The following is a 17,687-nucleotide window of genomic DNA, read 5'->3' as shown; positions in this document are numbered from 1 at the left end:
AATGGAACATATAGTAAGGAGATATATATACATACAGAACATGAAAAGGTGGAAGTAGCCATATCAACTCTAAGAGGCTAATTAATTAAGATGAGCTATAATCAGTACGAGAAAAAAACTTTTGTAGTGATAATCAAGATGGGCCATTGCAGACAGTTGACAAGGGGTGTGAGGATACTTAACATGGGGAAATAGTCTCTATGGTGCCACAAGTACTCCTGTTCTTTTTGTGAATACAGACTAACATGCTGCTACTCTGAAATCTGTCATAAAGGAAAGACACACCTTTTTGTCAAGTCATGCAAATCCTTACTCACATGAGTATTCCATATTCACATGAGTAGAATTTACTCACACAAGTAATCTGATTAAGGTCTGGGCTCTCATCAGAAATATGTATTTGTTAGAAAACTGAATGAAGAACATAAGACTGTTCCACATTTAGCTGCATTAATAGAAATTCTGTAGCACACCCTCTTCCTCTCCAGCTTCCACGGGTCCACTAGTCTGATTGTAATCAGTAGGATTTCTTGTTTTACTTACACCAGTAGTCCTACTTATTACAACCAGACTAGTGGTCAGAGCGAGGTGAGCAGGATTTGACTTTTTAGATATAAAAAGTACTACAATCTTTAGGTGAGTAAATGTTGCTTGATCCAGCATATCCTTACTAATGTAAGAAGTCCTTACTCACACAAGGAGTCCTGTGGAAGTCAATAAGATAGCTTGCATGAGAAAGACAAACAGGGTCTGGTCAATAATTTGTTCTCCTGAGACATTCAACAACCCGTTTGTCATGCAGGCCTTCTCTGCAGTTTCCCACTGAAATAACTATTTGTAAATACCACATGCTTTTCATTTAGCTTTTCTAACAGAAATACATTGTTTTAAATGTCCCAACTTCCAGCAAAGTGCTGTTAAGAACTGTATAACTGGAAGTGCACTTCAGAACACAAATCCATGCCAGTAATATTTCCGCTTTCAAGCCTATCCTCATATTCCACAGCGTTTCTCTGGTTCACAATTGTCTTTCAGAATTGAGGAGCAGCTTCTGACACTGCTTCATCTGGTACAAAGGGGCCTTAAAACTGCCTTAGCCAGCTGAGGATTTCTCCTGACTTCAGCATGTTGCTCCTCATCTTCTCACTTCTCACAACCACATTACCTTCCAACAGCTCTGCTATCACAACATTTATTTCAGAATCTAGTTCACAACTACCTTCTCTTGTGGTGAAATACTGGCTCCATTTAAGCCAACAGGAATTTTGCCATTGACTTCAAGGGGGCCAGGATTTCATGCTTTGTTTGTAGGAGTTTTCTTGTCTTTGGATTTGCTCCAATCTCCCTCAGAAACCTTTTCTCATTCTACTCTCCTGGATGACACCACTTATCTAGCACTTAGTTTACACTCTGCTGAGCTATGCAATCTAACCAGTGGTGGAGGGAGGGTCTTCTCTTCTGCAGTTCCTGCCATCTGGAAAAGTCTTCTTGTATTTCTCTATCTCTGATTCTCCATTTATTCACAAATTTCACCTGAAACCTTATTTTGGCTCATTTGCTTATTCCTCTTAATTTCCCTTAACTATCTGTGGAATTGCATTATTTCTCTGTGTAAAACTTTTCAGGATACAGTTTGTAAGGGGAAAAAGCTACTTACACCATTTCTAACAGACACAAGTATATTGCTAAGGCCCTTCATTTTTTGTTTGTATTTAATTTTTCCCAGGAATTTATCAGTGTTTATTTCTACAACAACAAAAAAAGGTGAAAATTGGTGGAAAAAAACATTTTTCTGGGTAAATATTGAGGTTTATTTTGGTGGACTGAAGGACGGGAAAAAAGTATTCAATAGATTAATGCTTTGATAATGGAACTCAATGTGCTTTGCTGCAGAATTAAAACAGAACTCAAAACATAATGCCACCTCTGAGTTTAAGAAAACAATATATCTCTAATCCCCAAATAAAATTTTTCATTTGAATAAACAGTTTACTCTTGTAGACTTAGAACTATCAGCCTATAAATGTTTACATTAAATAATTGGGCCACATCATTTCCAGCGCATACACTCAATTTCATCCTTTTCTCCTGTTTTTGTTTTTTTAAACTTTCAAATACTTCCTTATGTTCTGAAACTTATTCTGATACAGATTTTTATTTTCTTCCCATTTTATTATATCAGGTCTTTAAACCATTATCTGCTAGCAGCTTGAAATGTGTATGTGATGGGCATGAGATTCATCAGTAGGTTCAGATGGGCATGCACTTCAGAGCTTGCGTGTGTGCCTGTTCACTTATTGTGCATATCTTCTTGACTAATACAAAGCCTTACTTTAACAGGCAGCTTTTCATGTACACACAGACTGATGTTTTATTGTAATACATATATCTCATGCAATACATTGTATTTTCCTAATAAAACAAGTTATTTTTATATATTTGAATAATACAAAATTGGAAAAAAACAAATAATACCTTCTGTAAAACCCGGGATTTTTTTGGTAAAATCAGTTTAAATGGAAAACGAAGGGGATTATGTATTGTATTATATTAACAGTTACCTGTTTCAGATCAATCTGTGCTCCAAATTCAATGCACATTTTTATCATTTCCAAGTCTCCACTCTGAACTGCCAGATGAAGAGGACTGCACTTTCCATTATTGGTAAAATTGATATGACTTTCAGTAGAATGGCCTAACTCTTCACCTGAGAAAGAAAACAAAGTACAAACATATTAAATAAAGATAACACAAGAAATCAAGATTTAAAAAACAAACAAATATAGGGATATATTTTCCCCCACAATACCAACATGTAACTCCTGTTAACACTCATGGAGTTCATTGAAGGGAGCATATAAGTCCTTGTTGTACAAGCACTTACTCATATGTGTAACTTTACTCATCGGAGCATTCTCATTGAACTTGTAGTGTGTAAATGTTTACAGGATCAAAACCTTTGTTTGCACAGTCCTTTGAGAAGCAAAGTACTAAATACGCACTAAGTGTTACTACAGGTATGTTTGGGAGATGTGATTCCCAGCTTGCTTAGGCATACCTGCATTAGCTCTGCTTGAGCTAGTGTCTAAAAATGGCAGCGTGTCTCAGCAGCACAGGCGGCCACATGGACTAGCCGGCGCAAGTATAATCCCACCTGATCCCTGGGCACATACTCAGGCAGCTAGCCTGAAACACCGCCTGTGCCACCACGGACACACTACTTTTTTAGGCACTAGCACAAGCAGAACTCATGGATGTACATCTATACAAGCCTCCCAGCTCAACTATAGCTGTACCGTAACAGGATAACTGGCCCATTAAATGAAATAGGGCTCAGCTCTCCTGTCCCAGTCTAGGTACTCCCAGTTGGGCTAATTAAGAGGATGGGGCAGCACCTGGGAGCCTATAAAAGGTCAGTTAAAAGTCAGAGCTGGGTCAGTCAGTCAGGAGTCAGACAGGAGAAGGGAGAGGAAAGATGCCATAGAGAGAAGGCAGTCCCTGGGAGAAGTCTGAAGGCAGGAGAGCAGCAAGAAGGGCTTGCTGGCTGGCTGGCATCCTCAAGTCAGAAAGCCAGGGCTGGAGACGGCTAAAGATAATAATAATAATAATAGGAGGAGGAGGAGGAGCAGCAGCAGCAGTAGCAGAGAGAGAGATTCCTGTTGGCTCTAAGCCAGAGCCAACACCCAGAAAAGGCTGAAGGAAGGGGCAGCAGCAGGGGGGCTTACCAACTGATGTCTCCTTGCAGGAGAGATGGATCCAGAGAAAGAATGAAAGGAGGATACTCCCAGAAGAGAGGCTTTGGGAGTTCCCATGAGGAGAGCGGGGTTGCCCCCCAAAAGGAAGGCCTGGGCTACCTGTTAAAGCTGAGAAACAGAGGACTGACAAAGAGTCCAGGTGTAGCAGAAGATGCCAGAATGTGGTCCATGTTATGTCAGTGGCCAAAAGGATATGTGGTTTTTAAGGACTACTTGCACTGGGGTGATATGGACTATGTTTTGGAACTTTTACTATGGACTATTTGCACTACGTTTTATTAATCAACTGTGTGTGGATGAGAAGATAAGCTTCCACAGAGATACTGGGGACTCAAAAGGGAAACTGAGGTGAGGGGCCAATTGAAGGGCTGCCTTGAGACCACGAGAGGGCAGCTGGGAGGAGGCTGCTCATTTACAGTACCCTATAACTAATAAGGATGAAACAAAAGAGATTTGGAACATTTATTTACCTTTTTTTAAAATAATTTCCATACATGCTTTTGCACCTGAAAAGGCAGCTGCATGGACAGGCATACATCCAGTTTTGTTTGATTTACATAACTTTCCTCCATTTTCAAGCTGAAAAATAGTGTTCACATATAGTTAAATGGCATGCTGAACATTATGACCAAATAACACATGATCATAGATGTACTTTCTCACTTGTAATGTCTGTCTTTATTCTATGTTTTGATGATCTTTAAAGTACATGATTTATTTGAAAAAAAAAATAGAATAGCAGGCTAGACTTATACATATAAATCCAATAAACAGTGAAGTGTAATTCCTCAAGGAGCATGCTTGAAGTTTACCCCTCCGTTTTCTAAAATTCACATTTCCAAAATCACATTTCATTTGGGGTTTTCTGGGGTTTTTTAAATATACTTGACCAAAGTGGGGTGAGTTTTTTCACCTTCCTCACAGCAGATCCCGGACCCAGTGCGGGAGCTTAGTAGATAGTATGTGTTGCAGCTGTCCAGTGCAGGCACACGGTACAGAGGGAATACAGTTCCCTGATAAACTCAATTTGGAAAAGAATTTAGGGGAAGACACTGGGGAAATGGGGCTGGGGCTCCTAATGTCTAGTGCAGTGGGGAGAAAACCCCTGATCCCCTTTTTTCAGCCCCCCATAACCCTCATTCAATGGTGCTGGGGTCCCAGTGACAGACTGGGACCAGGTTGGGAAGGGGGAGGGCAGACAGCAGTTCTCCCAAATAGGAGAAAACAATTAAGAAAATAATGATGACCCACACTGTATGATTTATTGCTGGGTATTCCCAGATATTTTAAGAGAATAAAGTTTCAGCCTAATTAAACTATATCCATAACCTCTTTTCTTTCCTCCAGCTTGGCCAGGACAAGATATTTTTCTCAGGAATGGGCATTGTTTTCACCTAATGCACTCAAGAATCCTGTTAACACTTTTTTTCATAGTGTTGCTGTAGGTACAAACAGATTTAAAAGATTCCCAAGGAAGGACAGGCACATGCTGGCAGATAAAACACACTGCTTTTCAGAAAAAAGGAAAAAAATGTACCTCATGCAAGAAGCTAAAATGTCTTTTTTCTAGCTTAAGATACCAATTTTGCAAATAGATGCATCCTTACATGTAATGGAACTATATGAGAGCACAAGGATGTGACACATTTATTTGCAGTATTATAGGGATCCATTGAAGTGAACGGGGCTCCACTCAGGCACATGCAACTTGCAGTACTGGGGCAGGGCTGTCCTTACCCATACGCAAAGTAAGCAGCTGCGTAGGGCACCAGGAAATTTGGGGCACCAAATTGCCCCAAATTTCCTGGTGCCCTATGCAGCTGCATGCTGCTCCAGCAGCCAGCCCAATCCCCTGGCTGGCTGAGCTGCCCAGGAAAGCTGCCTCTGCCCGGCTCCGCCTTTTCCCCATGGCCCCTGCCCCTGCTCCATCCCAGCCCCGCCCCCACACCATCCCTTCCCCAAAACCCCCACCCCTGCTGCACCCCCGCCCCGCCTCTTCCCGTCCCTGCTCCGCTCCAGCCCCGCCCCCACTACACCCCTTCCTCTGAGCAACATCCTGGGGGACTGCAACAGGGGTCGGGCGCACCCTGCACTCACCAGGCGGTAGGAAGTGGAGCGACCCGGCCTCAGCCCACTCTGCAGCGCCGGTGAATGCTGTGGGGCAGTTCTCCCCTGCCCTCCAAGTCCCAGGGCTGGGAGCCAGGGGAGCAGAGCGGAGTGGGCTGGGGCCGTGTCACTCCACTTCCCGCCGCCCCATGAGTGCGGGGTTAGGCCCTCGCTGCAATCACCGGACAGCAGGAAGTGGAGCAACACAGCCCCAACCCACTCCACCGGCTCATGCTGGGGGGCGGTTTCCCCCTTGCCCCCCAAGCCTGCTCCTGCTCCTCCCATGGAGGTCTGGGACCCCCCCACTCCCTTGCAGAGGCCTGGGGCCACCACTCCCCCACGGGGGGGCTGCTTAGGGCACCAAAATGTCTAGGGATAGCCCTGTACTGGGGCTTTAATTTATGTTTACGCTTCTTTGGTTAAGCAGAGATATAGAAAAACAGACAACACATTGTATTAAGATAAGCGGAAGAACATTAGGGAAAATCAAATAATTCTACGTACCAGAAGTGTCAGTGCCTCAGGGTTTTCTTTGTAACATGCTAGTATTATAGGTGTGTTGCCAGTTTCTCCTTCCAGATTAACATCTGTACTGCTGTGTTGGACCAACACCTAGACAGTAAACATAAGAACGGCCATAGTGGGTCAGACCAATGGTCCATCTAGCCCATTACCCTATCTTCCGACAGTGGCCAAAACCAGGTGCTTCAGAGGGAAGGAACAGAATAGGTAATCATCAAGTGATCCTCCCATCACCCATTCCCAGCTTCTGGCAAACAGAGGCTAGGGGCACCATTCTTGCCCATCCTGGCTAATAGCCACAAAAGAGAACCTTTAAAATTTTCCACTAATTTAATGGCTTATCATGAATCTTTTCTTATTATTAGTGTTCTATTTGAGGAGCAACAGCATGCAGAATAAAGGAGTAATGGAAGGAGAGGAAAGGAGTTCCAAATGTATGTACCACAGTGTAAGATGGTGCAGGTGAGAGTAGATCCGGGAAACAAAGCTTATGTTTACAGTAGAGCAGGACCGGCTCTAGGCACCAGCAAACCAAGCATGTGCTTGGGGTGGCACAATTCCAGGGGTGGCATTCCGGGTGGGTTTTTTTTTTTTTTTTTTGCTTCGGCAGTTGCGCTCTCAGAGTGTGTTTTTTTTTTTGCTTGGAGCAGCAAAAAACCTAGAACTAGCCCTGCAGTAGAGAATCACTAGTAATTGAGCTAGTGGGTCAAGACTGCTGTAAGCACCAACAGTAAAGTGACTCCACACTAGCTATACTATTTTGGGTCAAGTTCTGATTCAGTTTCGCCCTGTGTTTACACTGGCACTGAACTATATACCACTGAATTTCTACTGCTGTCTGGATATCTATCAAAGTTACCAGCACAGGTCTAAGAAGCAATGGATTCTGGGAGATCTGAGAAAAATTAAATGTCTCTAGATATTATCTATATTTCTCTTTCTGTGTTTTCTCTTGCTAAATAAACTTTACTTTATTTCCCTTTCTAATAGCTCCCATATGCCTTGTCTGCACTGGAGAATTTGGCATATTAACTAGCTTTTGGAAAGGGAAACAAAGGGAGAGTTAGGTTGAATAGAGGAAAGTGAGGGGGAAGACATGAGAGCATATACGTAAGCATGAGCAGACTTGTGCAGAGTCTTGAAGGTGAATTTAGGCCTAAATCCAGAATTCAATTTTCAAATTCCAACATGTTCCAGATTTGTTTTTAACAGATAGTGCATATGTGCATTGCAAAAGCGGTGAGGGGAAAGCTGGAGGTTTTGGTAGCTGTTTAGGGGAATCTCTGACATCTTACAGAACTTTATTTAAACTATGGAACACAGTGGTGTTTTCTTCCTTTTTGTGTTTGAGAAAACTATTAGAAGAGTTTGGATTCAATTTAGAAAAGTGCTTTTCTGCTGATGTTATAACAAATGCACGAGCTAGTAACTTCCAGAATTCTTCCCATACAACATACGCCTAGTCAAAAATGGGGAAATAGTTTTGCTAAAAATTTCAAAGTTGTTTCTGTTTCACAGGATTTGGAATAGTCCCATTTGCTGCTAAATTTTTCATAATATTTTATCAACATTTTAATTTCAGCTTTATCAATATGTATATTGAAATTGTTTTCAACATGGTTATAAAATGTTTTGTTTACTAAAAAACAAATTTTCTTACTAAAAATCATTGTCAGAACAAATCTTAATGGAAAACTTTGTTGATAAGTCACTTTTTCTTATCAACTTCTGAGTACAGATTATCTCTTTTGTGAGTGCCACATGCTAAACAGCATTCCTGCCATTTGAAGAACTTAAAAGGATATATTTTCAGTGGATATAAGCCTCTTGTTTGTGAATTTCTACACTTGGAATTTTGCATACAACTAGTGAAATTCTGTGCCCAGGTGGCTCTTGAGCCCTTTTTGCATGTATATTTACTTGGACTATAATCTTACCTTAACTATTTCATTGTGAAGGCACTGCACAGCTAGATGAAGAGGTGCCATCATACTGGAGTTTAGAATGTTTGGGTTAGCGCCTCTGCTGAGAAGTAATTTAACACTTTCAACCTGGTTTTTTTTTGTGGCCCAGTGCAGTGGGGTGTTTCCAGAGGAGTCCATCACATTTAACACTAGGTCAAAAGGTAAAAAAACAAAGTAAATTCTACAAATAAACATGTAGCTGGCAAATGTTCTGATGTAGTTAATAGACAACTGATTTTCCTGTGAAATATCGTATTTTCAGTAGAGGCTCTCTGTCATTGGGTTTGTTTGTTTGTTTGTAGGTTTGTTTAAATAAATCATCAACTGTGAAAGACTCTTGCTGATATTACTAAGCTGCCAGTTACATTACAAATGAATCTCAGGTAATTAATTACATCCTATGCTGAATCCACAATATTATTATTGAGAGGAAATGTTACATAATTTATTAATTAGAAATGTCAACATACTACAACAGAGGAGAGTAAGGATGAACATGTAGCAAAGGTACCAAAACAATACTAAGAAAATCATGATTCCTCTGTGAAAATGGCAGTAATAAATCCAAACACCAGTCTACACCATTGAAGTAGCGAATGCTTTTATTTAACTATTTTTATTTAATGATACAGAAGATAATTTAATAATGTATTACCTTCATTGGAAGAATCATCTAAAATCATCTCCATTAATTCTATTTGTCCTCCTCCTGCAGCATGATGCAATGGTGTGGCATTCAGTTCATCCAATTTGCTAAGCCCGGAACGATTTTTCTTAATGAAACTCCGTAATCTGCAAGCACTTCCATCTGAAATCACCTAATTTTGGGTGCAAATATTGTAAATTTCTTTCTTTTTTTCTAGTAAACTAGTCTTTAGTAACACCATATGCTAAAAAGTAGATCAGAATAAAATTTCTCTCTGTCTTGTTTGCCTATCAGTTTCAGAAGCAGTTGGACTACATATATTACTTTTACTTTTGCTAAGGATCTTGTACATGTTTTTCATTATGTGAAATATAAAGGTGTGATTTGTTCCTGGCCTTACCATTCAATTAGTTTCTAAAAGTAAAAGACGTTATTTCTGAAAATGTTCAACTTTTTCATTGATTTATCATAATAAATCTTATAATTGATTTGAGCTTTCAATAAATCAAAGACAAACTAAATGGATCAACCAACTAATATATAAACCAGCTGGCAACAGAAAATTAAAAAACAGGCACTTTCACACCAATCCAAACGTGAAATACAATATTTAAAAGTATAAGTGTAATTCAAAATCCTTACTCTAGCTTCTAATTTTCCCTTTTGCTAAAAAGAATGGCAAAGAAAAAGATCAGAAAATACCACATGAATTGCTGTATAATTTGCATATTATTACTCCGGTTTTACAGCCTGATAATGCATATAAGTAGCTGTATTCAAATACTGAAATGAATATGTGCTCTTTGCAGTTGATACAACCAGAAACCTCCATAGCTCATCAACTGCACAGCTCCATGCCCAAGGAATCAAATCCTGCTTCATTGAAGCCAATGGTAAAACTCCTATTGACTTCAATGAGTGCAGAATCAAGCCCAAAACAAGCAGCAAAATGAAATTAACAAAAATGAAAGTGATCTAGACTCAACTGTTTTCCCTTCTACATCAGGTCAGAGATCTTCCTACCCACCAGCCTCTATTCTGCTCCCCTGTGTCCAGGGGAAAGAGTTTAACCATGAAGGAAAATAAATAATCTTGTCCATTTCCCTGAAGAGAACTTTACACTGAGATTGAGAATGATTCTGGGCTGTGCCTTCAAGTCACACTTCAAAGAGAGGGGGCTTGTGCCTTCAGGATTTTGGGCTGCTCTGGAGAAAAAAATCCATTAAAATGTTCACAGTTGCAGGAAATTATGCAGCTGCATGTCAGCAGGGCCGGCTCTGCCTTTCTTGCCGCCTGAGGGTGGGCAGCTTTTTTGAGCGCCGGGGAAAGGCGGAGAACCCAGCCGGCGCTCCGCTCTCCCCGGCGGCCAGAGCGCCAGGAGGAGGGTGGAGAGCCCGGCCGGGGCTCTGCTCTCCCCGGCGGCCGGAGCGCCGCGGGAGGGCGGCGAGCCCAGTCCCGGCCCCACTCTTGGGCCGGAGCGCCACGCCGCCCCCCTCCAGGTGCCGCCCCAAGCACATGCTTGGTGGGCTGGTGCCTGGAGCCGGCCCTGCATGTCAGACAATAAAAGGGGTTAGACAATCATTATTTAATGAGAGTAGACACTGAGATTCAAAACGTTCAAGCTTTAGTACCATTAAAATCTAAATTGTCAATATCCCATCCCCAAATATACCAAGTAATCTTAGATCAGACTCTGGTAAGTTCTCAAGGGACACAAGGGACACAACATCTTGTATTGGGCCAACTTCTGTGGGTGAGAGAGACAAGCCTTCAAGCCACACAGAGCTCTTCTTCGTGTCATAATAGCTAATACTAATCTAGGAATATCCAAAATCATAGTAGCTAATTTCTGGGGACCAACAGGGCTGCACCATCACTACAGGCAAGTTCTCAAGCGGCATTTTTCTTCCTTCCCCGGGCTGTACATTTGGACTGTTACCCATGGAAATACAGTGTGTGTGTGTGGGGGGGGGGTGTTAGTGGGTGTAGGGGGAAATGGAGGGTTGCTGATATTGACCAATAAAAAACCAACCCTTCTAAGCCTCCTCCTGCCCCACGCCCTCTGTGCCCCCTGCCATCTCCAGCCTCTCCCATGCCCCCACCTTAGACAGCTCACCTCCCCCATCTCCCCCGGCAGAGCCTTCCCCGCGCCCTCAGCGCCTGCCCCTGCCCCATTCGCCAGCCCGTCTGCCCTCCCTGCCCCGCTTCTATCCGCACCGACCTTAAACACGTCCTGCGAGGCGAGGGAGGCGGCATCGGCTTCGCACACGACCCCGTGGTAGGAGCCGCCGCACGCCGCCTTCTCCCGCGGCTGGAACATCTTCAGCAGGGCGCGCTTCATGGCTCTGTCCGCCGCCCGCTCCAGCCACCTGGAAGGCAGCGAGAGCCAGTGAGTCCCGCGCCGGGGGAGCGCCTGTGGCGGGGCGCGGAGCGCGGCCAGCCAGCCAGGGACACGCAGCCCGGCGAGGCTGGGGGACCCGCAGCTGGAAGAGCCGCTAGGGAAGCGAAGCGCTGGGGGCACTTAGGAAACGTCTCCCCGCCTCCTTCACCGGGCCCAAGGAAACCAGCCCTTGCCCGCCCCCTTTCCACCAGCCTGGAGCCCCAGGCTCAGGGAACGTTTTCCTGAGCTGCGCGAGGGGCGCTCAGCCGGGGTCTTTCCCCGCCACGAGCGAAGCTCTTTGCCCAGGAGTGAGCTGAGTGTTCAGCGGGGAAGGAAGGGGGTGACTGTGAGGGAGATTCACCACCACAACTAGGGTGACCAGATGTCCCGATTTTATAGGGATAGCCTGATTTTTGGGTCTTTTTCTTATATAGGCTCCTATTACCCCCCACCCCCTGTCCTGATTTTTCACATTTGCTGTCTGGTCACCATAAGAGGGGCAGGCGCTGTGATGGCTGTAAATCGATCTAACATAGGTCAATTTAAGTTTGGAGTGTAGACATAGCCTTACTCTTTCTTGTTTGATTGTTCTCTTAGGTAACTTAGAATTCACAGTGACGCTGCTGATCTTCTTCCGATTTGGATTGTTTTTCTTTCCTCAGTGAAGACTAATAAAATCATGCTAATTTAGAAGTGTCTTGCTTAAGCTTCCTTCAAGTTATACAACTCCACAATTTTTATTGGAATGTGAAAAACGTAGGGCTCTTGATTAATCGCAGTTAACTCACGCGATTAACTAAAAAAAATTAATCGTGATTTTAAAAATTAATATTTAAATAAATGATATTCTAGTATTGTTTAACGGCACGATTAATCACGCGATTAACTGCAATTAATTTTGACAGCACTAGAAAAAAAGTGATTTTATTTTCATACTGACTTGATTTAGCCTTCTTTCAATCATATGTGGTTAAACATTACACAAAAATCACATTCAGGCTGAAATCAATCATGGAACGTTTCAGACTAAAATTTGGTTTGTTTGTTTTTTTAAGAAAATTATGGTCAACTAGTAAAAGGGGTTAGTGTGGAAAACATGGCCAGGATTTTCAAAAATAAAAAAAGTTAGGTTCCTAATCTATATGTAGGCACCTGAATAAGTAGAGTGATATTCAAATGTGCTGGCAGCCCAGCAGCCCCTCACTGAAGTCATCCAGGTTGGAAAACCTTTGGCTTATACTGTACAGTAGTTCTTGTAATAGATGGACCAAATTCCATTCCTATTTACACCAATGTGAACCTAATGGGAGTCAGCTGAGTTACCCTGATATTTCAGCATTATAACCGAGAGCAGGATTTAGCCCAGTGGATTTACGTTAAAACGTTTAAACTTTGGGTTTAAGTATACCAAGAATGGAATACTGAAATGAATTATGGAAGAATTTATGCAGTTTTTAGCATACGCAGAGGTTACTGAGACTTCAGCAACTATAAAAAGTGCAAAAATGTAATACTAAAGGGAAATACAGTGTTACATTTTGCTTTCAATTCATGTATGGATCTCCAAGTGACATCACTGGAAGTTCTATGTATGGATCAAGGACAGTATATAGCCCACAGTTTCCCATTGTCATCTAATCATGTACCCAGTAGCACAACTGTATACTGCTAAAAACAAAATAGTTCAATAGCTGGGTCACCGAACTGACAAGCAGAGCATAGGAAAATTGTTATAGTGCTCACAATAAAGTGTCAGAAGATCTATACCATGTAAATACACACTTTAAGTCAAATAATGGCTTCCCCAGATGAGAGTAATAAAGGAGAACAGGTGCCTCTTTCCACCAGAGCTTACTGCATGTTCAGGAGCCACCTAAAAGGCTGTCTAGCTTTCCTGAGCACAGGGGACAGAGGACATGGGTGGATATTAGCACTGCTGGCAGCACTCTAACTCAAAATAGGCATGTTTAGATAGCTTGAAGGGGGTGGCCTTGTTCCATACATGAGATCTATTCTGCAAAGGTGTAGAAATAGCCATTGATGAATGATCCTCACAGCATACTTGCATCCCCATCTCTGAGCACTTCCCCAGTAATTCCATCAAGAGCAGGCAATAACGCTCACAGCTCACAGGTGCATCTATCCACTATGAACCACTTTTCGATACCTAGAGTGGCTTTGGCAATGGGGGCCCTTTGTTTTAATATGTACTCCTATTTTTTATTAGAAATACAACATAACATCTGACATTCTAACTACACTAAGAAAAAAATAAATGTCATTTTCTGCAGGGATGTTTACTTTGTTATGAAGAGCATAATGTACCAAAGAACTAATCTGTAGTTTGTATTTAACTAATATTTGTTAGGATCATATCAGCCATCCCCTTTTACATAAAATTCCCATGGACTTCAGCCAGAATTCCTTGTGTGGAACAATGGCAGGCTATGTCCCCAAATAAAGTGCCATCATTAGGCTGTTACACTGGTTTTAGTGATAGTCTTGAGACTGTTTTCTTTTTCAATCACTCTCAGAAGTCTTTACAGTGATGAGTAGAGGAAATGTTGAAAGTGCGAAAAAAGAATATGCACATTTTTAGTTCCCAAGAGGAATCAAATGGAATCATAAGCCTACTGACCACAGATTCAGATTTCTACATAATGACTTGACATAAGAAACTAATTCAAATAAGCAGTCAAAAAGTAACTCTTCTTAGAATCGTTTTCCCTAGAGTGGACTGAAAACAAATTTATACTATTTTCTTTTAGATATGAGCTCACTAATGGTAAAACAATGGCTCCATTAGTACAGCAAAATTCCACAGAGAGAATTTTCATTGAAAATATGACTGTTTAGTAACTGAATTGCATGTACATTAAATATACAAGGGCCCAAGGCAGGCAAAACTTCAAATGAAGTCAAGTTTCATAGGCATAGTCACTGCAAAATCAGCCCTGCATACGGAAAGATTACACTATCATTTTTACTATGAAGGTGATCCCGTTTGGCAGCATTGTCAGATAGGAATACTGTAAAATATTGATATGTAAAATAATCTTATTTAGAGTTTTACATTGTTTAACTTAATTGAATAAGCCATATTAATCCCTGGTATAACTCTACTGAAGTCAATGGAGTTACCCAGAGATTAATTTGATCCACTGTCTAGATTTACAAAATTATGGTCCCATAGTAGCTTTTAATAAGCACACTGGTATGCCTTGATTGTAAAGAACAACAATATTGTCTTTATATACTTGTCTTTTCCTTTGTATAATCCTGTTTCTTTTAACTATGAATTTAATTTAAAACTTTACACAAATCTCATGAATCATTTTACTGCATTATCTCTTAATGGGATTTTACTAAGGACTACACTGATTGCTTTCAACAAAGTGGCTTAACTTGCTGTAACAAATGTGTAATGTGCCTCATAAAATCAAAATGGGGACTTGAAAACAAGAATGGATATTACCACTACATCCTGAAATGCTGAAAATCTTTTTAAAATGTACAGTAGGAATACAAAACAAGATCTTGAACTGTAGTATTGCCCTAGAATATTGTAACATGAATGTGGAGAAATGAAAAAAAATAGGAATAGACAGTGAGATTTTGTTTGCACTGTCCAAAGCTGATGAGATGGAAATATGAAACATGAGTGCCTCAAGTTAATAGGTATTCACATTGAATATAGGCCCCTCCACCTAATAAATATATCCCTAATCAGGATCTCTCACAGGGAGTCAATTGAAGCCTGACAAATAATTAAGCCAATTGCAGTGGTTGTTGCTTAAAGGAGACAGATTCTGCTTAATGGATATGTGTTCTTCTGACAAATTGATGCTTAATTCTGGCTATGTTTTGTCTCCTGCTGGGTCTGTATGTTTACTCCTCTGACAATTCTGTTCAGATTTTTTGAATGCTACTGCCTGTTCTTAGCTTGACCCTTCCACATCAACTACATATGCTAGACCAGTGGCCCGTCAGGGTAAGCTGCTGGCAGGGCGCCAGACTGTTTGTTTACATTTGCATGACCGCCTGCAGCTTCCAGTGACCGTGGTTCACCATTTCCAGCCAATGGGAGCTCTGAGAAGCAATGGCCACGCCGTATGTGTGACAACCTCACTAGCTTCCCAGACAACAATATCACTACTTCAATAATATTTTTCATTAACCAGGAATTCTGTTTGCTCAGGAGAAAAGGCCATCTACAGAGATACCTTGGTTAAGTAGATCTTACTCTATCTAGCAGTATAATGAGTTAGAAAGAGCCCTGCGTGGGACTATTTTTTTAATCCCATTCCCATTCTGCCCCACAATACCCACTCCCACCCTCAGATACCAATTTCTCCAACTTTCCAGTGTATCAATGGCCATCAGGTGGAATGGCTGCTCCTCTTTGTTTCTAACAGCTTTTATAGGTCTCTGTGTCCTTTTACAGTAATTAACCTGGGCACTTGTAGAAGCAGCTGAAAGCAAAGAACAGAACCCGCATCCTAGCAGAAGCTAGCTCTCTGCAGGTCACCCGTAAGTCACCAGAAGTCTGCAAACCACAGGTGGGAATAGCTCAAATAGGACATACATTTTTCAGAGTACAATTATGGGGCACACTGGCAAAGGCAGGGTACGCTGCCGGCACCTACTTCCCAAGAATATCTGATCATTTGACATTCAAGATGGCAGTAAAAATGTATATATTGATCTTAGCACAATGGGGTCCTAAGCCATGACTAGGGCTCCTAGGTGCTATTGTAATATAAATAACAAATAATAATAATAATTCTGCTTTCAGTTATGTTCATGCAACTCCACTGATACCCCACTGAGCTGAACTTGGTCCATTAAGTGATTCTTCTGGGTGGGATGGGAGAAACTTGCTAAAAATGTAGAATATGTAGTCAAAAGGATTCTTGCAAAATATTGCAAATCTATCAAATGAAATCTCTGCTTTCTTAAAAAAAATACAAAGAAAAATACAATTTAAAATTGGGTTATAGTTTTGCTTTAGACTTGCCTAATTATATATGGTTGAAATTCTACTATGGATTTAATCTGGAAATATAAAATGGAAATCATATATATTTCCTTTTAAAATTAGTTATGCTGTTTAAACCAGCAGAATTCAGGAAACTCCAAGTGATGTGTCAGCTTTCGTTCTGACATGTCAGTTGAACCAAGAAGGTAATCAGTAATTAAACACATTTTAAAAAACAAACAAATCCTTCATCTGCATAAAATGGATTTAATCCAGCACTCTGGTAGTGGGGCAGTTTGTAAAATATGTCCTGTGGGCTCAGTGCAGCAAGGCACTGAAGCACTTTCCCCCCAACCTAAGCAGATGAGGAGTCTCATTTAAGTCAATGGGACTACTCATTTGCTTGAAGTTCAATAAATGCTTCACGAGTTCAGGGCCTAAGCACTTAAAACCTTACAGGGGAAAGTCCTGCATGCTTAGTAGAGTACAACAACACTGAATTGGGGACCTATTTGAAATATATATGCTGCATAGTGTGTTTAGTAGAAATGAACTGATCATTACCACAGCTACATTATTCTTATCTAATAACTGCATAATCTCTCCAGAAGCAAATATAATTAATTCTATGTTTCAAACAATACTTAGTATAAATATAATTAATGTAACATCTACTAGTAACTGAAGTGCCTTGTTTAGATATACTTTTTTTCCTATGGCAGCAATGCTTACTAGGATCTATTTAAGGAAAGAAACAATATATTTTTGTTATGGTAAAAATAAAAAGCTACTTAGTGAACAAGTTTACATGATGAAAAGATGTATTAAAGAACTGACATTTCATATTAATCTCATTTTTCTATTAGGAGAAAGTGGATTTTATTAAAGTTCATTATGGCCCTTAGGGTACAGATTCTTCATTAGTTCAAAATTATGCTAAATTTATATCTAAAATAAATTGCAAGATAATTCATCTTGTATTTTACAGTATAAAGAAGCATATTTTAAAACAAACAAACAAAAAGAGCAACATGCCTAGGCTGCAATTTTATTTGATCTACCGAAAAACAATATTATACTTACCCTTCAGAGAGATTTGCAGAAGCTGATGACGGTAACACCTACATAAAGATATCAAAAATAAGACTCTCTGAATCTTGATTTGCTGATACTTTTATACAGTAGTTCCAGTGGAGCATGCATCCTGCAGTTATGTCACGGTGGTTTGCACTGTTTGCGAGAATTCTTTTATTTACTAAAAGTGTCCCTGTAATGGACAAAGTGGGAGGAGTATCAATATTCATGAAGTGACTCTTAAAGACATTTTTTTAACATC

At 40.9% G+C, this 17,687-nt stretch overlaps 1 protein-coding gene across 2 annotated transcripts in view; it reads right to left on the bottom strand.

The window, feature by feature from the left end:
- The window catches only part of TRPA1 (transient receptor potential cation channel subfamily A member 1), a 72,345-nt gene extending 54,898 nt beyond the window's left edge, over nucleotides 1-17,447 (bottom strand). Inside the window, exons 1-7 of one of the 2 annotated variants that reach the window (XM_054016625.1) lie at nucleotides 17,435-17,447; nucleotides 11,215-11,362; nucleotides 9,003-9,165; nucleotides 8,321-8,496; nucleotides 6,366-6,473; nucleotides 4,226-4,334; nucleotides 2,562-2,707 (exon numbers count right to left, since the gene is read on the bottom strand). In XM_054016625.1, coding sequence (XP_053872600.1) covers nucleotides 2,562-2,707; nucleotides 4,226-4,334; nucleotides 6,366-6,473; nucleotides 8,321-8,496; nucleotides 9,003-9,165; nucleotides 11,215-11,334 — 822 coding nt within the window. In that variant the 5' untranslated portion in view covers nucleotides 11,335-11,362; nucleotides 17,435-17,447. Of the gene's footprint in view, nucleotides 1-2,561; nucleotides 2,708-4,225; nucleotides 4,335-6,365; nucleotides 6,474-8,320; nucleotides 8,497-9,002; nucleotides 9,166-11,214; nucleotides 11,494-17,434 lie in introns of those variants that run through there. The other variant, XM_054016626.1, reaches the window with a different exon arrangement.
- Nucleotides 17,448-17,687: the final 240 nt, after the last annotated feature.

This window comes from Malaclemys terrapin, chromosome 2 (assembly GCF_027887155.1).
Source record: "Malaclemys terrapin pileata isolate rMalTer1 chromosome 2, rMalTer1.hap1, whole genome shotgun sequence".
Lineage (NCBI taxonomy): Eukaryota > Metazoa > Chordata > Testudines > Emydidae > Malaclemys > Malaclemys terrapin.
This window is presented reverse-complemented; position numbering and strand designations above follow the sequence as displayed.